Below are 27,946 nucleotides of genomic sequence, written 5' to 3' on the forward strand. Positions count from 1 at the left end.
AGAGCAGGAGCTAAGGCTCAGTGTGGATATAGGCCAGGTTTTTGTGGGACCAGAGAGAGAGAGGATGTTGAGGAGTCCTGCTGATGGTCTGTGTTCTGATGAAGATTAGTGGGAAGATGGTGGGCTTGAGGAGAGGGGCTGGGGGTGGGTTCTCTCACCCAGGTGACGACCAGTGCTGTCATGAGAAATGAAAAAAATACAGTGCCCTGAGTGTTTTTCAAGCTATATGTTATACAATTATATTCTAAAATGGCGTCCTGCATGCTTTATTTGGTGTCACAATGGTGGTGGTATTAGTAAATGCTTAAAACAAAATGATTTTAGGTACTTATATCCCATTATTTTTTATGTCCAGATCTAATGTTGGAAATTCTTTATTAGTCCCTCAAAGTTGTGTGGTATTTTTTTGTTTTTATTTTTATTATATAATGGTTGGTGAAATATAAAATCTGAAAACAACTCATCTAGTGGATTATAAAGATACTATTTGGGGTGTCCACCTGAGACGTTATTTGAAGGACTAGAACTCTCTTGTTTCCTAGACACAAAGGCTGTAACCAGGCCTCTGTTCTCCCCCTTTAGAGACGTGCTTAGAAGGCACCAGAAGCAAACAGCCCCTATCTCATCAGCTCCTCTCTCTCCCTCCTCTTCACCCTTCTGGCTATGTCTGTTCATCCTCAAATGGATGCTTCTAAGATTAGTTCACTAACTAATATTCTTGGGGAAATCACTTTCCTTTTATAATTTGTAAATACATAAATATATTTTTATATTGTTGAAGTATGTGCTTTTCAAAATGGTGGCCTCACTTTGTGTTTCTGAATCTGACATGACGGTGGTTTGAAATTTTCGGAACGTCTGCTCACTTGAAGAGAAATGCACCTGAGCTTTGCCTCAGTTTCCGACAAATGATGGCATTTCCAGGACTGGTCGAGTTGTAGAAATTCAAGGGAGAAAGGGCAGGAAGTTCTCAGAGGGCCTCACGTCGTGTTTGACCCACCTCACTTTTGTCTTGATGTTTTATCATTTTTATTTATTAGTGGGTTGGATTTGCTAATATTTTGTTGACGATTTTTTTGTGTCTATGTTCATGAAGGATATTGGTCCATAGTTTTTTTTTAATATTGCTGTATGTGGGAATGAAGTGTAAAGTCTTCTTTTCTGGTCAGTTTTCTGAAAGTTTGTGTGGGATTGGTATGTTTGATAGAATTCACTATTGAAGTTATCTGGGCTGAGAATTTTCTTTGTTGGAAGGTTTTAATTACAAATTCAATTTCTTTAATGAAGATAGGAGTATTTAGATTTTCTGTTTTTACCCTGTGCCAGTTTTGTTAATTCATGTCTTTCCAGAAATTCAACCATTTAATCTAAGCTGTCATATATTGGCACGAAGTTGTTCCTGATACTCTCCTAGTATCATTTAAAGCCTGTAGATCTGTGGTGAAGTTCCGTCTTTCATTCTTGGCATTGTTAATTACGTTCTCTCTCTTTTTTTCCTTGGTAAGTCTAGGATGGGGGTTATCAGTTTTATTCATCTTTTCTTTGAACCAGCTTTTGATTCGTTGATTTTTCTCTATTGTATAAATCTATACATTTTAGAGTTCATTAATTTTCGTTCATTATCATTTCCTTCTTTCTATACTTTGCAGCTCTTATATGTCTTCTTAGGGTAAAAAATTAAATCATTGATTTTAAATTGTCATTTTTTTCTCTTATAAACATTTAAAGCTATACATTTTCCTTTATAAAATTTCACTTCTGAACAGTGCTTTAGCAGCATCTCATATTTTGTTACATGTGTTTTCATTATTATTCAGTCCAAAATATTTTCTCATATCCCTTGTAATTTTTTAGACCAATGATTATTTAAAAGCGTGCAGCTTAGTTTCCGTATGTGTGGAGATTTTCTTGTTATTGATTTCTAATTTGATTTCACTGGGGTCAGAGAACCTGTTCTGTCAGGTTTCTGTCTTTAATATTTTCTGGGACTTGGTTTTTTTGTTTGTTTTTGTTTTTATATTTTTTTTGCTGTGAAATATAACATATATGCAGATAACTTTCAAAGTAAAATTTAACAGGTAGAGAGCAAATTTCAAAGCATGTTATGGGTTACAGTTCCACCATTTCAGTTACTTCCTTATTGTGAGGTATAACTGTTCCTGTTTGCTAATGCTGCCATTATGCGAAATACCAGAAATGGATTGACTTTTATAAAGGGGATTTATTAGGTTACAAATTTAGAGTTCTGAGGCCATAAAAATACCTTCTTCACTGAAGAATGGCCGATGGCGTCCGGAACCCCTCTGTCAGCCGGGAAGGCACGTGGCTGGCGTCTGCTGGTCCTTTGCTCCCAGGTTGTGTTTCAAAATGACTCTCTCCAAAATGTCTGTGGGTTTCTCTTAGCTTCTCCAGGGCAAATTCTGGGCTTCATCTCTTAGCTTAGCATCTCCAAACATCCTTCTGTCTGCATCTCCAACCATCTCTGAGCATCAGCAGCATCTGGGGCTGTGTCGGCTCTTAGCTTCTCTCAAATACTCCGTGAGCTAATCAAGACCCACCTGAGTGGGCGGGGCCACACCGCCATGGAAAGAATCTAATCACAAGTATCACCCACAGTTGGATGAGTTACATCTCTGTGGAAACAATCAAAAGTTTCTACCCTAATCTGCCGCCAAAAGATTGTGTTACAGAACATGGCTTTTGGGGGGACATAATATATCCAAACCGGCACAATAACACATCTGCCAAAAAGTGGTAACTTTCAAAGTACAATTAAGCAAGTAGTTTAGAGTAAATTTCAAAGAATGTTATGGTTTACAGTTCCACCATTTCAGTTATTTCTTCTAGCTGTTCTATACCCTAGAGACATAGATATATGATTCAGTATTTGTAATCCTTTATTAAATCCTATCTTGTCTGTTGCTACCCCTCCCTCTCATTTGATCAGTGTCTCAATCTTTGGGGATATCTGGGCAGTGACCACCCTAACTTGTCAAAATTGAAAAGGGGTATTGACATTATGGGGAAGGGGGATGCATCTGGTTGATGTTCTTGAAGAGGCTGTTGCCTCTGGGGTTTGGGGACTTATCTGGCATAGGAACACCCTGGAGGATTTAAGTTTCTGAAAAAATAAACTTAGTAAAACTTTTATAGAGTCTCAGGTAGGGACCTAGGTATTTGGGGACTGCTTTTGGTAAGGGCATGGCATACTCTGGCCATTTAGGATGTCTAGCTGGAGCTTGCATGAGAGAAACCTCCAGGATAGCCTCTCGACTCTATTTGAAATCTCTTAGCCACTGAAACCTTATTTTGTTGCCTTTCTTTTCAACTAGAGTGTTTAATTTACATATAATATTATTTATGGTTGAATTCAGGAACACAGTTTTTCTGTTTGTTTTCAGTAGTCCCAGCTCTCTTATTCTTCTCTTTCACTGCCTGCCTTCTTTTAGCTTATTTTAGTATGCCTTTTAGAGCCTCCTGTTAGATTTTTAGCTGAGACCAATAATGTTCTTTAATGGTTGTAATGGTCTTTTAGCGTTCCAGGGCTGCTGTCACAAATCCCACAGACTGGTCAGCTTAAACTTCATCATTTGCCAGTTTTGGAGGCTGGAAGTCCCAAATAGTTGGGGCGGGATCGCCGTTCCAGGCCTGCGGCGTCCTGGGCTGGCTCGGCTGGTCACCCTGGCCTAGGCTGCTGGTCCCCCGCTCGGAGGCCCTGGGTCCCGCCGGGGCGGGGGCGGGGGCGCCGGTTGCACCCCGGTACCTGTGACTGCGCCCGGGCGCGAGGGCAGCCGAGGAGGTCCCTGCTGCCCCTCTGGGCCTCCCCGGCTCAGCCCCGCGCCCCGAGATGCTGCTTGCTGGGGTGCCGGGCCCGCGCCAGGGGGGAGCGCGCCCCTCACCGCGCGCCTCTCCCCCCCGCAGGGAGCGCATCAAGGAGAGCTGCGAGCAGCTGCGCGCGCTCCTGCCCCCGCGCCGGGGCCGCAAGAACGACGCGGCGTCCGTCCTGGAGGCGGCGGCCGAGCACCTGCGGCAGCTGCGGGAGCGGCTCCCCCCGGCCGCGCTGCGCCAGGTGCGAGCTGTGCGCGGGGAAACACCCGTCCACGTCTAGCTGTGTGCACGGTTCTGTGTGGTGTTACTGTGATAGCATGGACACGACACAGAATCCCCCATTCTAGCCGGTTCATCCATTACCCAAACGGGCACGACCTCACACTGAGGCTCAGTGCCGGGTGAGCAAAACTCCCCCTTCACCCACCTCCTTCCACCGCTCACTCGCATCTACCTCCTGTCCCAGTGAATCTGCTTGTCCAGCTGTTTCAGGTGAGTGGAGCCCCAGGACTCCCGTCCGTCCTTCCATGGCCGGCTGCTTCCCCGCCCAGTGTCTTCAAGGTTGGCCCACGTCGAAACGTGGAGCAGCACCTCGTTCCTTTTACCATGAATAATACTCCATTGTGTGTGTGTGTGTGTGTGTGTGCATGTGTGTGTATATCTATGTATGTGTGTATACACAGAATACACACTTACATGCATGCATATACTTTTTAGATTACAGAAGTGCTTCAGAGCAACAGGAGGTTTTGTAAGAAACAGCCGATGCTGGACCAGCTGTCCCTCCCAGGCCCAGTCGTGGCACAGAGGTAGGGCAGGGGCCCCGGAATTTCGTGTCTGCTTGCTCTTTCCCTCGGGCGCTAGCAGTGGAAGTGCAGACAGCCCTTCAGGAAAGTCAGCAGCCCTCCCCTGCCGCTGTGCGTGTGCTCACCACACAGAGGACACGCGTGCCGGCTTCACTCCCTGATGTTCCATCTCACCCTCGCCCTCACCTCCTGCTGCACCGGGCAAGCACGGGGTGGGGGGCCGGCTCTGCAGCAGCCCCCGCCTCGCTCAGTTAGGGGCCCTTGAAGAAACCCACCGTCTGTGATGTGATGTGCCAAAGATCACATACTGGTTTAAGATTATTAGAATAAGTGAGGAAAAACTTAAAGGAAAAAGCAGACAATTCCTCCACGTCCTGAAGTGCGTGGGGCCATTTGGATAACGTGTGGTTTGGGCTCTGTCGGGACCTTTTAGACCTTTCGTGAAAGCAGAGCACTTGCACTCGGCAATGTGCCTGTTGCCGTCCTCGAGAAACGTGTCAAGTCATTCTCTCTGTCCCTTCAAGAGAAAACTGTGCGTTGACAAACACGCACTCACCCGTGGGAGAGATCAGATTCCTGGCTGATAAGTGTTTGAGCATGTGCTCCGTTCCTGCTGCGGGGGACCCCTTGCACGGAGCCTTGAAAGGTGAGCTCGGCCTGCCCGGGGTTGCGGTCGGGGTGCGCTCAGGCCTGAACACACACCCAGCACCACCGCCAGAGCCGGGAACCAGGCACTGAGCCCGTCTGGTGCTGCCTGCTCTGGGGCACAGGGAGGTCAGGGGCCTCAAACAGCGTTGACCCGAGGTGGGGCTGGGCAGGAAGCGGGTCTTGCTGATAAAACACACCAGGTGTTTCAACAGCATCGAGTCTAAGGGATGGGGGCTTGCGGTTGGTTCAGTTCTGACTAAGGGCACTGGGCCTCTTATGTTACCGACCTCTTTGTGTCTGCTTAACTGTCCCCTCAGTGAGTCCCGCTCTGACCTGCCTGAAGTCGCAGGGGCTGGGCCTCCTCATCCGCGTCCTGGTTTATTGTTCTCCACAGCATTGTCCACCTTCTAGCATTATTGTGTGCTTTGCCTGTCGCCTGTCTTCCCCTCCCGGCAGAATCCCTGAAGGCAGGGATTTCCCCTCTGTTCTGGTCCCTGCTGTGTTTCTCGTACTGGAGCAGGACTGGCATACGGTACTAGAGCATGTAGTACTTGAGCATACAGTAGGTGCTCAAGAAATAGTCGTGACCTGAATGAATGAATGGATCAAGACAATTCATGAGCATCCGAGTATTGTCGGGGAGAATCACACAGTAGAGAGAAGTTGAATCCTGGAATGGTTTTTGTGGGGCATCACTGATAAGATTTGTTAGGCCCAAATCTATCTATCTGTCTCTCTGTCTGTCTATCTGTGTATCTGTATGTATATGTATATCCATATCTGTATACGTGATGTGATGGTTAGGTTCATGTGTCAACCTGGCCAGGTGATAGTGCCAGGTGTCTGGTCAAGCAAGCATTGGCCTAACCTTTACTGCCAGGGCATTTGTGGCTGGTTCATAAACAAGAAGGCTGATTTATTAAATAATCAGTCAGTTGACTGCAGCTATGACTGATTATGTCAACGAAGGGTGTGTCTTCCACAAGGAGAGAATTTATTCAGGTGGGTTTAATCCAATCAGTTGAAGACTCTTAAAGGAGAAGAGAGAGAACCTTCACTTCTGCTTCCTCTTTGGCTAGCCAGCGTCTCCTGGGGAGTTCATCAAAGACCCTCATCAGAGTTGCCAGTTTGCTGCCTGCCTTACAGAATTTGGACTCATGCATCTCCATAGTTGCATGAGACACTTTTATAAAATCTTACATTTACAGATGTCTCCTGTTGGTTCTGTTTCCCTAGAGAACCCTAACTAATATAGCTTGGTCCTGGGAGTGGCTCTTGAGAAACAGAATCTTAAAATAGGCTTTTACAATTGGTTTTCTACTCTGATTAGATTCAAAGGCACTAATGACTCTATTTCCAATAATCAAGATGGCACAGTCCATGGCATGAGTTGGCAATGGAGATATGCAAAATATCACCATTTGAGTCTCCTAATCATACTCTTGTACAAAGCAAGGCTCTGGGTGACAGTGTTTTCAACACCTTCACAGAGTTTTGCAGCGTTAAGAAGTATAATGATGTTGGCTGGTTGTTCTTAGATACGCTAGGTAAAGTTATAACAGAAAGGGATGAGCTGAAGGCTTCAGATTTGAAACTTAAATGCCATATGACAGATTTAAAGGTTTCTATGTGTGCCTTGAAAGAAAATCTTATTTCCTGTGGCCACAGACTTGAGATTTCTGAAAACCAGGCGCAGACTCGCATTGTGCAAGTAGCAGATTTACAACTTAAATCTCAACCTCACAGGGTGTCTGCTGCTAAAGTAAAGGCATTGATTGAAAAAGAATGGGATCTTGAAACTTGGGATGGGGACATACAGATTGATAATGGCAGTGAGGACACTGAAACCCTAGATACTGCTGAGTCTTTGTTAGATATACCTGTAGTCGTCTGTACTGAGGAAACACCTCCCCCCACCTCCAGTCTACCATGAGGAGATAGCTACCCAACCTCCAGCCTGCTTTGAGGAAACAGCTTCTGGACCTCCAGTTTGCCCTGAGGAGGCTGCCATCCAACCTCCAAATGAAGAGATTAACCCTTCAGTGCCTGCTAAACCTATAATCACCTTCACTGAGGAAGCAGCCCTCACTCCTCTGTCTGGAGAGATTAATCCTGTTTCATGAGATGAAACTGCAACAGGATGTCCTGAGGTCATTGGCTTGAAGGAGGGTTCTAATTCTTTCCACCACCACCACCAGTCTTTTCTTCACCCCAAAGGGTGAGGTACAAAGTGTGACCCATGAGAAAGTACGCTATACTCCAAAAGAACTGCATGAGTTTGCCAATTTATATAGACAGAAATCAGGGCAATGTGTGTGTGGGAATGGATATTAAGGGTATGGGATAAGGGTGGAAGGAATATAAGGTTGGATCAGGCTGAATTTACTGATATGGGCCCACTAAGCAGAGATTCTGCATTCAGTGTTGTAGCTTGACAGGTTAGAAAGGGCTTTAACGGTTTGGGTAGTTGGCTGAAACATGGATCAAAAGGTGGCCAGCATTACCGGAAGTTGAAATGCCAGAACTGCTCTGGTATAATGTGGAGGAGGAGATTCAAACGCTGAGAGAGATTGGAATGTTAGGGTGGATTTATCATGGAAGACCTGCTCACACACCCCTGGAATGTCCAGAGGACACACCTTTTACCAGAACTGTGAGAAACAAATTTGTGAGCATAGCTCCATCATCCCTGCAGAGCTCTTTAGTTGCCCTTCTCCATAGGTCAGATATTACCATGGGAACTGCTGTCACTGAGCTGGAATCCTTAAACACAATGGCGATAATCGGGTCCCGAGTCAGCAGAAGCCATATGGCAGCAGTTAATCACCAAAGACAAGGTGGGCGTGGCTACCATAATGGAAAACATGCTCAAAGCAGCAATCATAATAATCAGACTTGCAGAGACTTATGGCATTTCCTAGTAGATCATGGAGTACCTAGAATTAAAATAGGTGGGCAGTCGACTAAATTCTTGTTTGATCTATATAAGAAGAATTCTAGGTCAAGTAGATACAAGTCTAACTTGAATTACAACAACAGAGGGTCACGGCCCCTTAATCAATTCCCAGATTTGAGACAGTTTACAGATCCAGAGCCCCTTGAATGAGAGGAAGGCGGGGTACCCTTGGGGAAGGACCCTGTTACACTGCCAAAAATTTATACTGTTAATCTTCCTCCCAGCCTTCCCCAGGGGGACCTATGGCCTTTTACCAGGGTTACTGTGTATTGGGGAAAAGGAAATGATCAGATATTTCAGGGATTATTAGACACTGGTTCAGAAGTGACATTAATTCCAGGAGACCCAAAACGTCACTCTGGTCCACCAGTCAGAGTTGGGGCTTATGGAGGTCAAGTGATCGATGGAGTTTTAGCTCAGGTCCATCTCACAGTGGGTCCAGTGGGTCCCCGGACCCATTCTGTGATTATTTCCCCAGTGCCGGAATGCATAATTGGAATAGACATACTCAGCAACTGGCAGAATCCTCACATTGGTTCCCTGACTTGTGGAGTGAGGGCTATTATGGTGGGAAAGCCCAAGTGGAAGCCACTAGAACTTCTTCTGCCTAGCAAAATAATAAACCAGAAGCAATACCAGATTTCTGGAGGGATTGCAGAGATTAATGCCACTCTTAAGGACTTGAAGGTTGCAGGGGTAGTGATTCCCATCACATCCCCATTCAGCTCTCCTATTTGTTCTGTGCAGGAGACAGATGGGTCTTGAAGGATGACAGTGGATTATCCTAAGCTTAACCAGGTGATGACTCCAATTGCAGCTGCTGTTCCAGATGTGGTATCATTGCTTGAGCAAATCAACACATCCCCTGGTAGCTGGTATGCAGCTATCGTTCTGGCAAATACTTTTTTCTCAGTTGCTGTCAGTAAGGACCACCAGAAACAGTTTGCATTCAGCTGGCAAGGCCAGCAGTATACGTTCACTGTGCTACCTCAGGGTTATATCAGCTCTCCAGCCCAATGTCATAATATTGTCCGCAGGGATCTTGATTGTTTCTCCCTCCCATAAGACATCACACCGATCCATTATATTGATGATATCATGTTGATTGGCCCTAGTGAGCAAGAAGTAGCAACTACTTTAGATTTGTGGGTTAAGGCATTTGTGCATCAGAAGATGGGAGATAAATCCAACAAAAATGCAGGGGCCTTCCACCCAGTAAAATTTCCAGGCATCCAGTGGTGTGGGGCCTGTTGAGATATCCCTTCTAAGGTGAAGGATAAGCTGTTGCATCTGCCCCTCCTATGACCAGAAAAGAGGCATACCTCATTTAGGTGTGCTTTCTATTCCAGCCCATTTATCGAGTGACCAGAAAAGCTTCTAGTTTTGAGTGGGGCCTGGAACAAGATGAGGCTCTGTGACAGGTCCAGGCTGCTTTGCAAGCTGCTCTGCCTCTTGGACCATATGATCCAGCTGACCCAGTGGTGCTGGAAGTGTCAGTGGCAAATAGAGATGCTGTTTGGAGCCTTTGGCAGGCTCCTATAGGAGAATCACAATGCAGGCCCTTAGGATTTTGGAGTAAAGCTTTACCATTCTCTGCAGATAACTACTCTCCATTTGAGAAACAGCTGTTGGCCTGCTACTGGGCCTTAGTAGAGACAGAACACTTAACCATGGGCCACCAAGTTACCATGAGACCTGGGTTGCCTATCATGAGCTGGGTGTTGTCCGACCCACCAAGCCATAAAGTTGGATGTGCACAGCAGCACTCATCATAAAATGGAAATGGTATATATGAGATAGAGCTCAAGCGGGTCCTGAAGGCACAAGTAAGTTACATGAGGAAGTGGCCCAAATGCCCATGGTCCCCACTCCTTCCACCTTACCTTCTCTTTCCCAGCCCACAGCTATGGCGTCTTGGGCAGTTCCTTATAATCAGTTGACTGAGGAAGAGAAAACTCAGGCCTGGTTTACAGACGGTTCTGCATGTTATGCAGGCACCACCCGAAAGTGGACAGCTACAGCACTGCAGCCCCTTTCTGGGATGTCCCTGAAGGACAGTGGTGAGGGGAGATCCTCCCAGTGGGCAGAACTTTGAGCAGTACATCTGGTTGTTCATTTTGCTTGGAAGGAGAACTGGCCAGAGGTGCGTCTGTATACTGATTCCTGGGCTGTTGCTAATGGTTTGGCTGGATGATCAGGGACTTGGAAGGAACATGATTAGAAAATTGGTGACAGAGAAGTCTGGGGAAGAGGTATGTGGATAGAGCTTTCTGAGTGGGCAAAAATATGAAGGTATTTGTGTCCCATGTGAATGCTCACCAGAGGGTGACTTCAGCACAGGAAGATTTTAATAACCAAGTGGATAGAATGACCCGTTCAGTGGATACCAATCAGCCTCTTTCCCCAACCACTCCTGTCATTCCCCAATGGGCTCATGAACAAAGTGGTGATGGTGGTAGGGATGGAGGTTATGCATGGGCTCAGCAACATGGACTCCCACTCACCAAGGCTGACCTGGCCACAGCCACTGCTGAGTGTCCAATCTGCCAGCAGCAGAGACCCACACTCAGTCCCCGATATGGCACCATTCCTCGGGGTGATCAGCCTGCTACCTGGTGGCAGGTTGATTACATTGGACCACTTCCATCATGGAAGGGGCAGCGATTTGTTCTCACTGGAATAGATACATAACTCCAGATACGGATTTGCCTTCCCTGCATGCAATGCTTCTGCCAAAACTACCATCCGTAGACTTACAGAATGCCTTATCCACCATCATGGTATTCCACACAGCATTGCTTCTGACCAAGGAACCCACTTCACAGCAAATGAAGTGAGGGGATGGGCACATGCTCATGGAATTCTGTGGTCTTACCATGTTCCCCATCATCCAGAGGCAGCTGGGTTGATAGAACGGTGGAATGGCCTGTTGAAGACTCAATTACAGCACCAACTAGGTGGCAATACCTTGCAGGGCTGGGGCAGTGTTCTCCAGGAGGCTGTGTATGCTCTGAATCAGCGTTCACTCTATGGTGCTGTTTCTCCCATAGCCAGGATTCATGGGTCCAGGAATCAAGGGGTGGGAACAGGAAGGAGTGGCACCACTCACTATCACTCCTAGTTATCCACTAGGAAAATTTTTGCTTCCTGTCCCTGCAAGCTTAAGCTCTGCTGGTCTACAGGTCTTTTTCCAAAAGGAGACCAGGAAATACAACAGTAATCCCATTGAACTGGAAGTTGAGACTGCCACCTGGCCACTTTAGGCTTCTTATGCCTCGAATCAACAGGCAAGGAAGGGGATTACTGTAGTTGGTGGGGTGATTGATCCTGACTATCAAGGGGAAATAGCACTGCAACTACACAATGGAGGTAAAGAAGAGTTTTCCTGGAATACAGGAGATCCCCTGGGGTGTCTTTTAGTATCACCCTGACCTGTGATTAAAGTCAATGGAAAACTGCAACAACCCAATCCAGGCAAGTCTACCCATGGCAAGAAACTTCAGGAATGAAGGTTTGGGTCACCCCACCAGGCAAAGAACCACGGTCAGCTGAAGTGCTTGCTGAGGGTAAAGGGAACATGGAATGGGTAGTGGAAGAAGGTCTTGATAAATATGAACTGCGACCATGTGACCAGTTTCAGAAATGAGGACTATGATGGCTTGAATATTTCCTCCTTGTTTTGTTATGGGTATTATTCAAGTTATAGGATATCAAGTTTAAGGAAGAATGTTACCCAAGGACTTGCACCCTATTCTGGAGAGATTTAGTGTGTTTCTGGTTGTATACAGGACAGCAGAGTATTGTTAGGTGAAATATATGTTTGTTATTGTGTTGTATTTATAGATTAAGAATGGTTTAAGGTGATGTGTTTAGCTGCCAAGTTGACAAGGGATGGACTGTGATGGCTGACCAGGTGATGGTGTCTAGGTGTCTGGTCAAGCAAGCACTGGTCTAATCATTACTGCAAGGACATTTGAGGCTGGTTAATACACCAGAAGGCTGGTTTATTAAATCATCAATTGGCTGCAGCTGTGACTGATGACATCAATGAAGGGCGTTATCTTCCACAGTGAGAGAACTCAGTCAGCTGGATTTAATCCAGTCAGTTGAAGACTCTAAAGGGAGAAGAGAGAGAACCTTCACTTCTTCCAGCATCTCCTGGGGAGTTCATAGAACACCTTCCTCAGAGTTGCCAGTTCGCTGCCTGCCCTACGGAATTTGGACTTGTGCATCCCCACAGTTGCATGAGACATTTTATAAAATCTTATATTTACAGATATCTCCTGTTGGTTCTGTTTCCCTAGAGAACCCTAAGTAATACAAATGGGGAATGATTTGCCCCCAGACTTTGGGCAATATCCTTCTTATCTGGGGCTGGTTGTTTACCAACTTCGGTGACATCGAAGAGAGTAGCCATAAAAGCAGAGGCTCTCAGAGCAGCGGTGGGGGTGGATGCCCGGCTGGGGGGTGGTTCGCAGGCTGCGCTGGAGGAAGCGGCGAGAGTGCGGATGGAGGAGGTGACACTGGAGGTGGGTGGGGGGGCTCGAGGGCAGGGGGCGCCTTGCAGGTGTGGGGGACCCGTCCCCAGAGGGACACCTGTGTGGGGTCGGTGGTTTGTGGGCAGATGGCCCACCCACCTCACCAGTGGCTGAGGAGCTTGCTCTGGTGGCAGAGGCCGGAGGGGGCATTCACAGTGACGTCGGTGAAAGGTTGACTGCACCCACTCTCTCCTCCACTTGAGAGACCCCAGGGATGTGTACTCCGTTTAGAAACATTTCCTTTCCTGATAGGAATTTGTGGTACTTGCATTAGGCTCATAAGGAAAATGTGCTTTCCCTGCGGGACAGGCATTCTTTGCCTGCACATGTAGAAAGGAGAGGATGGGAGAAACCCAGAGCCGGAGCAGAAGGCACAGCCACCGGTGTGTTCCTCCTCCCTGTGCCTCTGTCGCGTGCGTGCATCCACGGGTAGGTGCGGTAGATGCAGCCTCACACCCCCGTGCACCTCTGCTCCTCGGCGCCTTCTGGGCTCTTCCCCGTGGGAGCGTCCCTCCCCACCCCTCTTGCCAGCTCGGCTCTCAGCCCCGACGGTGCCGCCTCAGAGCTGGGGGCGCCACGGGGCCTGCGGACTGGGAGGAGAGGGTCGCGGAAGTGCCGGGGTGGGCTGTGGAGGAAGCCGGGAGTAAACGAGGTTTTAGGGACGGTGGCCACCGTCAACGGAGAGTAGGGCCGGAGGTGGCCCGCGGCCCTCCACGCTCACGTGGTCAGCCAGCCTCGGGGTGTTTGGTCACTGCATCGAGACTCTTCTCCCGACTTGGTGGGAAGGGGAGGAAAATAGAAAATGAAGGAACCCTGAGCCCCGGTGAATCTCCTTAAAGAAGCTGCAGCTGAACGTGGCCTGGGACGATGGAATCAGGGAGCTCCGGCCACAGGTAGAGCCTCTGGGTGTTGGGCGTGTGCACACCATACCTCCGTGTGCGCTCTCCCTGCTGCCGCCCTGCGGAAGCCTGGAAACGTGCTCTTCACGCGGTGAGCTCAGGCTCCCCTGTGCACAGAGAGAACTCTCGGGAAGACACGCACGCCCCAGAACCACAGACCTCCTGCGTGTCTGAGCTGCAGGAAACCTGCAAGGTCAAGTCAAAACCCACATTTTAATTTTAGTAAGATACAGTTTTCCATTTGAAAAGCTGTGTTGACCTTTCACCAACCCAGCAAAGAGAGCTGTATTCTTTGCTTATGTTTTTCCTGCAAGTCTTTTTTGGTGCACATTGTTCTATAGTTGTAATTATATCGGATGTGCAATGTTGTATCCTGATTTTTTTTACTTAACGTTAAGTCATATGCACTTTGGTTTTTTATTATGCAGCCTTCATCACCATTTTAATGGTTTTAGTGATTTATCAAGTGATAAATAGAATACTTTTTTTAGCCATCCCCCACTTGCTACATTTAGTATCTCTGGTTTTGGTGGAAAAGATTTTATGCATCAGGCGATGGACAATATTTCTTTGTGTATAGTTTTTTCTATATTTTGAACATTTCCTTGGGCTGGATTCCTGGAATTGTGTGATGAATGAGTTAAAGAACACGAGTGTAGGTATGGTTTTTAATGCTTATTGCCAAATTATTTTTGAAAGAGGATTGGACCAGTTGCAATCAGTTAAGTTGTAGGAATTTCACTTTACTCCCCAGGGCAGGAAAGAGAAGGCTCGAGTAGTTAAAGGACCACCCCAAGGGTTGCAAATTTTCTCTGCTAAAGCCTTGTCTGTGATACCAACGGGCTGAGCTAGTTTAGTACTTAGACTTGACCAGGCTGCCTCTACCTGTTCCTTTACATACTACAGTTGATTCTCATTATTCCCAGTCATTAGAAAGTTTCTGTGAACCCTGAACTAGTGGATACTAAGCCATCCATCATAGAGGACACAGGTTTAGGTCCCTACGAGCCTCTGGTCGCAACATTTTTGTCAATCGATACTGTTCCTGTTTTCTAAGGCTGCCAGAATGCAAAATACCAGAAATAGATCGGCTTTTATAAAGGGGATTTATTAGGTTACAGATTTACAGTTCTAAGGCCATAAAAGTGTCCAAACTAAGACATCCACTGAAGGATGACCGATGGCGTCCGGAACCCCTCTGTCACCCGGGAAGGCACGTGGCTGGTATCTGCTGGCCCTTTGCCCCCGTGTTGTGTTTCAGGGTGGCTTTCTACAAAATGTCTCTGGGGGTCTGTCTCTCAGTTTCTCTCGGCTCACTGCTTGGTTCTCCTGGGTGTTTCTCTCTAAGCGTCTGGGGGTCCTCTCTCAGCTTCTCCAGGGCAAATTCTGGGCTTCTTCTCTTAGCTTAGCATCTCCAAACGTCCTTCTGTCTGCAGCTCCCAGCATCTCCAAGTGTCTGGGTCTGTGCCGGCTTTTAGCTTCTTAAGAACTCTGGTGATCTAATTAGGACCCACCCTGAATGGGTGGGGTCACACCTCCATGGAAATAGTCTAATCAAAGGTCCCAGCCCACAAGATTGGAATAAAAGGACATGGCTTTCTGGGATCCATAACAGCTCCAAACCAGCACAAATCCATAGCCCTGTTTTGTGTGATTCTGTTCAAAGATACCTTATTTAAATATACCGCTGATTCATTAATACTGAGCTCACAGCTATCAGCACTATAACCCACGCCGGAGTGAAGCTCATCTCACACACGTATTTTCTCTGTAAGGCACATCAAAGTCATCTTGTGCTTGGGAACTCGAGACCTGGGGGCCATTTTAAAGAGCAAAATCACTCACAAAAAGCACAAATGTGCAGAATGAGGCATGAATAGACCACGAAAAGGACAGTCGTTTACAGTTATAAGAGCTGAAACAAGAAGGCCGAGCGTCACCTTGCTTGGCCTCAGCTGGGAACGTGCACACTGGGCGGCCGCTCTTGCCGTGCACATACCCGTAAGTGACCGTGGAGGTACCGTGTGCATCGATTTTAGCAAATAGGCACATTTGCAAATGCAGAATCCACAATAGGGAGGATCAACTGTATGTGTACACATTTGCTTCAATTATTTTTCAGAGGTATTCTAGATATATGTAGGCTTAAGTAGATATAAATTCAGGCATAATATTGCACTACCTTACTTTCATTCTTACTTATTTCCAGAAGAAACTAAACAGTTATTCACAGTATTACTTGAGGTTACATCGTTAATTATATATATATGTATTTTTTTTCTGGCCCCTCGATGCTTTGCAGAATACAGGTATATCATGATATGTATGCTTCATTGATGGAAAATGAATCAGACTTGCTCTGTGGCTGTCACTCTCTCCAACATTCTTCCTTGCTTCATAGGGATGGTTACAATTTTGATTATGATGAAAGCAAAGAAAAAGCAAAAAAAAAACAAAAAAAACCCACAATCTAAAGGCACAGGGTTCCACTGCCCTAAACCCTCTGCCTTGAACGACACATGAACGCTCGGTTATGGCGTGTGTTACACTAATACCATTATGAAGCGTGCATCCTGTTCTCCCCAGCGTTTGGGTGTGGCAGTGGTACAAGTGTGCTGTGAGAGGAAGTGAGATCGAGGGCGGCTTATTTCAAGCACAGGAGCTCAGAGTTTCGGGCTCGTGTATACTGACAGATCTTCGTTTTCTTTTCCACTAAAGGCCCTTCAAGCTCCGCCTCAGGAAACGCTGTCGGTGAGCTGTACAGAAGCCTGGGTCCCGGGGCCGCGCTCTCCCTCAGCTCCTCCCACGCGGCTCTGCCCGTCAGGGTCTGTCCCAGGGGGGCCTCGCTGGACACGGCCGCCGGCACCAGTCCCAGCCTTGCCACCCGCTTCCCGCTGGCCGTGCCCGGAGCCGCCCGGGCTCCTCAGCATTGCCTCTCCTCGCCGGGCCAGGCCCGCATGGCTCGCGCCGCCTGCCTGGTGAGTCTCTCCGGGTCCACGGGCCAGCAGGGAACCCTGACTTCCCCGCTGTTGTAATGCCCTGGTCAGGGATTGGTGGATGGGCCTGAGAGCTGTGCTGGAGCCTGGGTCACTCTCCCCTAGGGGGCTGAGACCGGGTGTGGCTCCCCCACCCCAGTCCCCCTGCTGCAGGTGGCAGCCAGGGGTGCGCAGTCCGTGTGTCTGCCGTGGCTCGGCCAGCTCGACCTCGGAGGACCTGTGGCCCTCCCGTCTGCCCCCTGCTTCTCCCCAGACCTGCGGTCCCCAGCCCCTTTCGCCACCCCATCCTCATCCTCAGCTGTGCTCTGGCTACCAGCTGCCTCGTCTCTTCTCCTCTCAGCTGGCAGCTGCCACTCCCACTGCAGGAACTCTCGTCCCAGTCCCACCAGGCTCGTAGCAGATGGCGCATGTCCTCACTTAACAGACAGTGAGAGGACCCATTTTGTTCCGGCATTCTGCTAACCCGAGGACAGTACATAAATTCAGACACGATCGCTTCCCTCACGGAGCTTTCATCATGGGGATGCAGAGGCAGGAGCAGGAAACTGCGGTGTGTGTGAGAGGCAGAGGTGGCAGCCGGAGCTCAGAGGGGCGAGAGTTGGGAGGGCTGAGGGCTGGGTCACCCCAGGAGGAAGACTGTCGGAGCTGAGATGGAAGGGTGAAAGCCAGCCAGGCCGAGGGGTGAGGAGCTGGGTGAGATGCAGAACCAGCAGTGCCTGCCTTCCCTCTCTGCAAGAGCCGTCCAGCCCCAGGGGGAGACCGAGCAGGACAGGCCTCTGACCACCTCAGCGCAGTCGCTGGCGCTTTAGTGTGTTTATAACGGCTAACGTATTTTAAGCACACAGTAAGTATTGTGGCAAATTCTCATTTTTTATTAGAGAATTTGTAGGTTTACAGAAAAATCATGCAGAAAACATTCCCATATATCCCCCCCCCACACACACACCCCTATTTAATATGTTAGTGCAGTACCTTTGTTACAATCGATGAAATAGTATTATTATAATAACACACTTAACTACAATCCCTAGTTCACATTAGGATTCATTCTTTGTGTTGTACAGCTCTGTAGTTTTTGAAAATTTTTATTATGGAAACGTGTACAACTGAAAGTGTCCCATGTTAACCGCTTGCGAGTGTGCGGTTCGGTGGTGTTGACTCACCATGTAGTGCCCCCGTCTCCACCTTCCGTCCCCCAGCAGAAGCTCTCTGCCAGTTAGGCGTTAGCTCCCTCTCCCCCATCCCACCACCACGGTCCCTGGTGATGTGTATTCTAGATTCTGACTCGAGGGGTTTGCGTTCTCTATTGCATGTCAGTGAGGTCATCCACTGTCCTTCGGTGTCTGGCGTGTTTCTCTCAACGTGACGTCTTCAGGTCCCCCCGTGTTGCCGCATGCTTCGGACCTCATTCCTTTCCAGGTGCCCTTAAGTGCTTGACGTTGGTGACCAACACATCCCTGCACAGTCCTTTGAGCAGGTGCCGTTACCATCTCCAAGTGACATCCATAAAACGGGAAGAATAGTGACCTTCCGTAAATACGTGTGGGAGAAAAATCTAAAAATAATTGCTAAGCAGTTTTTAAACATGAAGTGTCTGCAGACACGACGAGTGGCTGATGGCCCCCAGAATTCCCAGAGGACCAGGAGTGAACTTCCAGGATTGTACCTGTAGTGTTGTTTAAATAGTTGACCTGTACTTATTCTGTGTCATTTTTTGTTGGAAAATGTTATAGGAAAATAATTGTTTGTAATAACAATAAATAACGCTTATTTTTAAATCTGTAGGTTTATTCACCTGAAGATTTCAGATAGTTTTGCAATTACTTCATATGGCTTTAGGCCATAGAACATACATTTGTAACACTGTGGGTAGGAACAGACTCGGATTCAATTAATTGTGTTTTTTTTCTCCTTTTGCAGCAACAGGTTTGGGCATATGAATAGCACATACGAATGTTTGAAATTCAGGCTCTAGACCCCCTGTTGGGCACCGTTTGACAACACAGGAAGACTGGAACAAAGGATGATCTTGAAAGCTGCACCCAGAGACCCAAAATCAAAAACGTTGGCATTGTGTGGCTTCTGATAAATGTGCTAAAAGCTTCTGCAGCCAGGAAGAGGGCAGGGGAAGTGCTATTCATGTGCTCTCACTCATCTTTGTATATACGGGGATCATCTTCAACCAGGGCACTAAGAACAAATGGCTTAGGTGACCTAGGTTCCTTTTTTTTTTTTCTCAAAAAATATTCCATGATTTATGACAAAAGAACACTATAAAAAAATCGATGTAGATGATGAGATTAGGAAGGTTGGGAAACCCAGGTGTCACTGGCTACAGACACTGCAGCTTTATTCTTATATTTAGTATCTCTGAATTATTGTCACTTATTTCTAAGTGATGTTTTTTCTCAAGTTGATATTTTAGAGCACTTCCTTCTTTATACTCAAAATACGTAGAGATACAGCAAGAGAGGTGTTTGCCTTCTCACGTGACTGCTGATAAATAAATTAATGTGTTTGTTCCGCCCTTGCACAGTCCCTCCAGTGAAATGGATGCTCATCGGTACCTTTTTCCTTCTGGATCTTTAGTCACAGACTAGCAGGTCTTTGCTTTCATTGTTTTTATTCTCCTCTTCCCTAAGCGTGTTAGAAAAGATGGCTGGAAACACGGGGAGAAAGATGTTCATTTTATATTTCACTGAAACACTCTTAACACTTGACATAAGTTTTATTGTTAAAGAAGATACTCAGTTTTGACCCTGAAAAATGGTTTGTTTTGATTAGTGAGTATGTGTTCCTTCTCAGTAGTGCTATGTTAGGAATTTAATTTTACTAGATTTTATTTAAAAAGTTTAAAAATTGTTTTAGGCACAGCCTAATTTTCATGTTAAATTGTGTAACTTTTCTGTGGGGATGCCAAGAGGATGGACTCTGTCGATGGTTGACATACTTGATAAAGGACCTAGAGGTCTCCTGCCGGGGCTGCCTGCTTGTTGTTACAGACGCGTCCTGGGACCGCTTGCTCCTGCCCGCAGGGGAACCAGCTGCAGCGTGTCGGGCACTAAGACGACTTCCTGTGCTCACGCTTGGTCTTAGCTGCCGCCGGGACTTCGCTTTGCACCAGGCGTCCCGAGATGCACGGGAGGACGTGACGGCTCCTGGCTGGGGATTCTCCAGCGGAGGGCATGGGGCACGTCTGTGTGCTGAAAGCTCTGTTTTCTTTCCAAGCCAGTTCCCATGAAGCTGAACTTCATGCCTGCATCCAATTCTTGTGTAATACTAGAATTTCATTTCTCATAAATTATTGGCCTCCCGGGGAAGCTCAACTCTCAGCTAAGGAGAAAAGTTCAGTTGGGAGGAAAGGGCAGTGTTTTCTCTGTAAAATCGAGTGACCTGGCGTGAGATGGTTACCATATTATTTTCATAATGAAAAAGATGCAAGGCGATTGATTGCCCAGAAAAGATGATTTCCAGGTTTCGCATGAGTCCAAGCTGGGAGAAGGGGCTGAAACTAAAGGTTTACCGAGCCTTTTCTGTGGCCCAGGCAAATCATTAGACATGTCTTTGAAGAGAGGGGCTTAGCATTATTCATTTACATAGCCTCGGCGTCGGCCGCCTCGTTGGAGGATGGCGGGGAGCTTGGATGAGCGAGTGGCGGCCGGGCAGAGGGGAGGGCCTGAGCGTGGAAGCAGAAGACGACGCAGGCGGTACTCGGGCCAATGGGAAGTCAAGAGAGAGGGAGAAGTGAAAGTTGAGGTTATGGTTTTATTGATGGTTTATCAATTCGTTGACGCCGTACCCTGCCCCCACCATACTTCGCTAATATGTGAGTTGGATGGTTTCCTGGCGGGGCAGAAATGGCTGCAATTGGTAGTATTTGTAAACAACCTGCTCTGTGTTCAGAGCAGAACAGAGATGTTGAGCAACTCAAAAATCACTCATTTATCTGTTCAGCGAGTTGCTTTGACAGGGCCGTCCCGACCCCCGAGGGCGCACTCGGTGCGCGCGTCCCCTGTCCCTGCGCCCGGAGCCCCGCGCTGCTGGACGGGCGGCTGGAGCGGAGCTGCCGGGCAGCCTGGGGGGCCCCGGGGGGCACGTGGGAAGCACCGCCCGCTCCCGGGTTCCCGCAAGGCTTGGAGGTGGCGGCGCTTGGGCGGCCTCCGATTCCTGTTGCGCTGGGGCTGGTGGGGCGGGACGGGGCAAGCCCAGGACCAGCCGCCGCTGGGGGACGCCGAGGCTGCAGCTGAGCCCCGAGGACGCTGGCCCGGAGGGGCTGCGCGCCCGGAGCGGAGGGAGAGACCCCGCGGAGCACCCGGGGAAGGGAAGGGAGCCGGGCGCGGCTGCTCAGGAGCTCGGCGGGGTCGGGTAGCCCCTCACTGCCGTCGGGAAGGTGACAGGATCAGGGCTGCGTTTTAGGATAACCCTCTGCCCCGTGGGTTAAAGGCGGACATTCGCAAGGGGCTGAACTGCCTGACGGGTGTGAGGGGAGGAGAGGGGCTCAGGGCAGCTGGGTGGGGGGTTTTGATGTTCACTGAGAGCATTTAGGACCCTGGAAGGTGACGATTTTTTGGGGGGACATGTTGCGGTTGAGGTGTATGTAGGATATCCCAGTGAACATAGCCAGGGTACGCTCAGGTGGCTGCAGCCCAAGACGGGGTCCGGACAGGAGGTACAGCAGTTTGGGGGGTCGTCAGCCCAATGCAGGTACAAGAGGGGAGCTTCAAAGATTAAGTGGGGGCAGGTGACCCGCGGCCCCTCAGGACCTTCTAACCTGCAGCCCTCTCCCACTGTGGCTCGTCACAGGCAGTCCGTGGCCCGGCTCCTAACTGTGCGTGAGAAATACAAGGCACAGGTCAGACCCGCAAAGGCAGAGGGCACAAGGTGCCACGTTAGCTGGTTATTTTCTGATTTGTGGAAAAACAAGTTTCTTTGAATTTCTGGCCTCTAAAAAAATCAAATCGTAGGCAACACTGGATCTTTACCTAGTGTGGCAAAGTAGCACAAACTGCTTGGGCTAAGACGCACCTTCACTCTTATGGGGCCTCAGTTTCCCTTTGGCTGCTCTTCCCGGCATGCCCGCCTCATGGAAGGTGCTTGCCTGGCCCCGTGGGAGCTCCAGCCGACTTCTGTGGGCAGCGGTGCCAGACGGCGGAATCTCGGGGCAGTTGCTGCGTATCACGGAGATTCTGCTTCCATAGCCCTGGGAAGGGCCCCAGTACCCCGCGTAGGCTGACTCTGCCATGTAACCAGGCTTGGGAGCCACCGTCCTAGTGGTAGGATGCCTGTCAAGTCGAGATCCATCCCGAATCGAGACAGGTCAGGTGAGCGAGCAGGTGCCTCCCCTGATGGATTCAGGCAGGCTCTGCCGAGGAGCTGGGTTTCGGAAACTGCCGTGCTAAGTTAGAAAGATGATTAGGTCCAGAGGATGGCTGGGAAATTCAGAGGTGGGCGTGGACCAAGGGCGTTTGGAGCAGGTGTGCCCAGGAAGACTGAAAACAAGAAAAGGAGGGAGGGTTTCACCTGTGTGAGCTTCCTGGCTGGCAGTGGAAACTGGCTGCTTGGAAAAAAGTGCCTTTGAATTTTTGTTAAATCTTCCATGTTTTGTGTTTAAAGGTATTGTTAGAAGTAGGAGGCTACTTTCGCAAAATAATGAACATTGGAAAAGATAGGTCACTTCTCAGAATACTTGCACTGGCATTTCATAGCAAAATCTTGAGAATAGAACCTAAGCCTCCAGGCAATTTTCTGTGCAACTCCTGCACACCACTGGCTCGCCCCTTTCCTTCTAGCTGCTTCCCTGGTAAGAGACTGGACATGTGGGAAGCCCACCTGTCACCTTGGTCAGCAGGATGCCACAGCTCCCTGCGTCACCGTGGAAATACGGCACTCCTCTGGAAGGCAGTAAAACCTCTTCTCTGTGTCTCTCGTGGTTGCTTCTACATCCCGGAATAATGTTCTTTCAGAAAACAACGAAAACCGGGCACTGTACATGCACAGTTACATCACACGGTATTTTATGTGCTGCTGAATTTTACTCCTCAGACTCTAGTAAAAATATTTTTCATCTTTGCTCAAAACAAAGATTTCCAGAAGTTAGATTGTGAACTGGATGGGTTGAGTATTGGGGAAACTCCAGGGAAGTGGACCTCTAAAATGCACAAATAACTTGCCCTGGAGAGTGGTCCACTAAACTGTGTAAGCCGGGGAGTCTTTACAAACACATCCTCCTTTCCTTTCTCCCTCTTTCTTCACCAAATAGTCTTGAGGCTATGTGAGGGTGTTGGGAGTGGTGGTATTTTTTAAAAACACTGAATTCCTCCTCCTTTCAGCTATTTCTCAGGCTATTTCCTTATCCCTCAAAATAATAGCCAAATTCTTAAAAATCCCATGGCTTAGAACTTAAAACTTTTCTGATGCCGTTATTACACCATTGTTAGCACGTCTCAGAATTGACATCCACTTGAAGAGTATTTTCCCCATAGATCTGAAGTAGAACTCAGTTTCAAACTAGAAACTATTGGAAAACAAAAAACCTTCCCTACAGCCCACTAGGGTAGATGCACAAAGCAAGAATGAACTGACTGATTTTTTCCCCAATAATAGTGATTCTCATGTTGTAGTCTCTAATACTCCTGAATCTGTTGTTTATAAAACATTAAGGGGTAAAAAAATAAAAAAAGAAAGAAAGAAACCCACAGGATTCACTTCCCTGTAGGGCAATTACTTGGTTTAATATTACTACATTTTGTTTTTACTTACTGTGGTGGTTTGAAGCTGGTACCCTAGAAAAACACATTCTTAAACTGAATCCGTCCCTGTGGGTGTGAGCCCACTGTAGGTAGGACCTTTTGTTGAAGCTGTTTCAGTTAAGATGCCCAGCTCCAGCAGGATGAGACTTAACCCTCTTACTGGAGTCCTTTATAAGAGAGAGTGAAACTCAGACAGAGAGCGAGAAAGCCACGGAAGCAAGAAGCTGGAAGCAACGAAACCCGGAGGAGAAGGGAGAGGGGGCACCACCACGTGCCTGCCACGTGTCAGAGGAGCCCAGGACCACCGGCAGCCATGCTTTGGGAAGAAAGCATCGCCTGACGAGGCCTTGATTTGGACATTCTCAGGCCTCAAACTGTAAGAGAACACACTCCCGTTATTTAAGCCCATGCATTTCATGGGATCTGCTGTAAGGAGCCTCGGAAACTACAGTGTATACTGTGGTCAAAAAAAGGTCAGTGTGGTTGAAGGAGTGACTGTCGATCTCCCGACTGTGCTCTGTAACAGAGCCACCCTTTAATGGCATTTAACTGCTCAGATAATGGTTGTAAATACTCGGTTAAAGGAGACACTCTAGATTTTTGCTCTGCGTAACAGAACTTCTAATATTTTATAGCTTAGTGAGTCAGGAGCCAGACAAAAATGCCTCTAAGCCTTTGAAAGGGCTGAGGGCTGAGGTGAGATACCAATTAGGCTATGTTGTTTTCAGAAGTAAATGATGTTTGGAAAAAATTGAATGCAAACATACTGTCTTGGCACATAGAGGTTTTGTAAAGGATTAATCCTAGTCTTACGCAACTGCGAAACTACTGCAGGATTTACTCTGAGCTCAGAATACTCCCTTGCTTTCTGAGGTCATGTGAGAATAATTGTGGCTGGGGAGGGAATTCCTTCCTTGACCATTACTGCCCTCACTCTGTGAAGCAAGAGCTGGGAGTTTCAATATAAATATTATTTCTGGCCTCGAGACTTGCCCGCTCCTCTTGAGAAACCTAGCTGCAGAATTTTTCTGGCAAACAATGTGTTTATACTGAGTATCACTATCCAGAGATCAGGTTCGGGGATTTGCCTTTTAGCCTCGCTGCCGTCCAGCCAAGGCTGGGAAAACCCCTCCCAGGTCTCCTGCAGTAAGTTCACCGGACAGGGCGGCAGGTGCACCTGGCTTGGAGGAGGTGAACTGAAGGCGCCGTGTAAGTGTTTGTAAAATAAGACACAGGACCAGGACTTTATCACAGACCAAGTGCATTAGAGATCCTGGGTTAAAATGTTAAATTTCAGCTACCAGAACTGGCTTTGTGTCATTTGGGTATTTCTTTCAAGTGCTAATGAAAGCTCAAGAATATTAATCAGATCCCATTGGCAAAGCGCAGCCAGCCTCTGCCAGCTTCCAGCAGAAAACGATTCTGCACTGTCTCTGCACGGAAATTCTGCCCCCTCTCACACGATGGCAAGGCAGAGCCTGGGGGTCGTGTCCCTCCAAGCCCAGCCCAGGGTCCCACGACAGCCCCTGCTGCCTTTACCTCTCCCAGGCCCTGGCCTTTGCGATGAACACAGCTTCTGCCTCTCGTCCCGAGCCCGGGGCTCTTCCAGAGGGTCCTTGCGCTCACTGCCCGCTCCCGGCCCTGAGAACTGTCCACGGGCCCCCAGGCCCCAGGAGAGGCAGGTCAGAAGTCAGGATGGTTGGGTCGTGTCCTCCTTCCAACAGTGCACTTGGGTAAATTATTTAACCTTCTTGCACCTGTTTCCTCTTCCATAAACTGGGGATATGATACTCACTTATTTGTTCAGGTTCTGAGGATTGAAGATAACGTTTGTAAGGCCCTGGCATGCAGGAGACCCTCACTAATCAGCAGCTGCTATTATCATCTGGCCACTTCCCTTCCTGCAAAGTCTGCTCGCTGGACGCTGTCCGGACGCAAGGGCAGAGTCAAGTTTCTCAGAGCCCCTCCACGTGGCTCTTCCCCTAAACAGGGGAGCGTGTTTGGGCTCCTACATGACTCTTGGGAATTTCGTAACCCCCAATGCTGAGTTTTAAGTCCTGCACAAGCCGTCTGCCTTCCCTCTTCCCCACCCCACCAGCTCAGGAAGAGCAGTCGGGGGGTTCTGCAAAGGGCGCTGGGACTGCTCGACTCAAGCTGCTAAGCCCTGCGCTCCTGGCTTGCTCCCCTCCCAGTCCAGAGCACGTGATCTCTTGGGTTTCTCTCCTGCCATTGCACCCCCAGACTTCAGGCTCATTCATGTGGAAGCAGTGTGGCAGATTTGCACCCCAATGCCACCGCTTCTGGTCTCGACTCAGGGCTCTTGAGCAATTTCCCCGAGCTTCATTTTTCTCGTTTCTAGGGCTAATCCCTAGCTTGCAGGCTTGTTCCAAGGACTAGAGAACACGCATGTGCTGTGTGGTTAGAGAGAGCACCTTTCGCACAGGAGGGGCTCAGCAAATGAGCCGTGTTCCTCACTGACCTTGCTGACTCCTTTCTGCACACTTTGCTCTATTGCTTCTTTCCGGAAAGCATGCAGGATTGCACTGTCAAGTTTCCACCTGTAACTTCTGCTTTCCTGACTCCCTAAGCAGACCCACAGGTGCCATCAACAAACACACTCATCACTGGTATTTTGCTTTACCGTTTGAAAGATATTTTAATTTGCATTATAAAAGCAATATGATGCCTTAGTTTGCCAGAGCTGCTATGACAAATAGCGCACAATGAATCTATTGGTTCACAGTTTAGAGGCCAGAAAGCCCAAAATCAAGATGTTGACAAAGCCGTGCTTTCTCCCAGCATTGGCGGCCTGCTGGTGATCCTCTGTGTGGTGGCGATCTCCCCCCCCATGCCAGAATTCCCTCTCTTGATAAGGCCTCCGGCCATAGAGATTGAGACCCTTCGTGATTCCACTCGGCCACACCTCAACTAACAATAACATGTTCAAAGTTCCTGTTTACAAACGGGGGCACACCCGCCGCAGCCTGGATTACGATTTGAACACGTATTTTGTGGGGGACATGATCCAATCTCCAATATATGGATTTATAAAATTCAAACAAACCAGAATTATGTAAAATAAAGTAAAAATTTCTCTCCCTTCCCCTAAAATCCCACTCTTTGGTGGTAACCACCCTTAATGGATTGGTGTTTTTCTTCTAGATTTTCTTATAAATGTAAATTATGCATACAGAGAGACATAGTTAGACTTCTTTCAAAATTGGAAGCATACTCTTGTTCTACATTCATTTTTTCCACTTGACTTATTTGTCGGGCATTCCATTCCGGTATATCAAGACTTCATCCTTTATGATGCTGAAGCTGTGTTCTATTTTAAGAATATCTCAAAATATATTTAACTAGTTTCCCAAAGACATAGATTTGCTTTTCCCCCCATTTTAAACGAATGATATTACGATAAATGTCACAGCTGTGTCTTTGCACAGTTATGAAAATGTCTGTATGATAGATTCAGTTGATAGACACACATTGAACACCCCTTTTACTGTGGCAGGCCCTGTTCTTGCAAAGTCCCTGACTTCACAGAGTGGGAAGTATGGAAAATCATACGCCAGCTGGTGCTGAGCGGTGCTGAGTACCTTAAGGGAAAAAGGAGGCAGGGAGGGTTGAGTTGGGGACTGTTTTAGATGGGGGGACCCTGGCCTGACCCCAGGTAGCCCCCGGACGCCCGGCCGTGCCCGCACTGCACCCTTTCCGGCTCCAGTGTCACCTGGGTCTGGCACACAGTGGCTCTGGGAGCTGGAGCCCACTAATCAGCTCTCCAGAACTTCTTTCTTCCCGTAGAACGGGACGAATGAGACGTCTCTCCCAAGACCAGAACATTGTTCCTAAGGCCTACCACTGCGTGCAATGGGGAGACGAGGTGGGCTCGGGGTGGGGGATCACAGTGGAAACCGGGGAGAGCAGCAGCTGAGACAGAACGATACGGGAAATGTGGGCAAGATCCAAAATCATCTCAAATGCACATTGATTTAGCCACTTCTGGCCTTGTTGAAATTTTAGACTTCTTTTGTCCCACCTTTTTTTTTTTTTCTGGAAATGGTTCTACCCAACGCTTTTTTCTCTATTTCCTCTTCTCTCTAACAAGTGTATTTCCCTCCGACGGGCTTCTACTCTCATGACCCCACCCCACCCATCATCTCCCATCACATGGACCCCGAGGGAGGTTCATAAGAGCTAAGGATTGCTGCTTGGGAGAGAGAACCCCACACAAGCTAACTCTAAACCGTTGCCTCAGTCTTAAATTCTCTGGCTGTAAAAAGAAAAGTCGTTTTAGGCCAGTCCCTCAGTGGAGCTAAATCAAAGCAATACAAACCAAGCTCAGTGTTGGGATTGCAGTAATTAGGCCAGCCATCACTATTTTAGACCTAGAAAATAATTAACACCTTCACAACAAAAATAGCCCTTGGAAACAACTGTCATCTTTAAAAATTAAAACAGGATAGTTTATGGCTAAAAATCAACTGAAACTTCAATAGTTTGAAACCTTGACCCTTAAAACATCA

At 48.0% G+C, this 27,946-nt stretch overlaps 1 protein-coding gene across 1 annotated transcript in view; it reads left to right on the top strand.

Annotated features, from left to right (window-relative positions):
• The window catches only part of SOHLH2 (spermatogenesis and oogenesis specific basic helix-loop-helix 2), a 49,669-nt gene extending 29,938 nt beyond the window's left edge, over positions 1–19,731 (top strand). Inside the window, exons 9-13 of the mRNA XM_037799886.1 lie at positions 3,922–4,069; positions 4,546–4,637; positions 5,159–5,280; positions 16,394–16,653; positions 18,592–19,731. Of these exons, the coding sequence (XP_037655814.1) occupies positions 3,922–4,069; positions 4,546–4,637; positions 5,159–5,280; positions 16,394–16,653; positions 18,592–18,615 (646 nt within the window). The 3' untranslated portion in view covers positions 18,616–19,731. The remainder of the gene's footprint in view (positions 1–3,921; positions 4,070–4,545; positions 4,638–5,158; positions 5,281–16,393; positions 16,654–18,591) is intronic.
• Positions 19,732–27,946: the final 8,215 nt, after the last annotated feature.

This window comes from Choloepus didactylus, chromosome 12 (assembly GCF_015220235.1).
Source record: "Choloepus didactylus isolate mChoDid1 chromosome 12, mChoDid1.pri, whole genome shotgun sequence".
NCBI classification, from domain to species: Eukaryota; Metazoa; Chordata; class Mammalia; order Pilosa; family Megalonychidae; genus Choloepus; species Choloepus didactylus.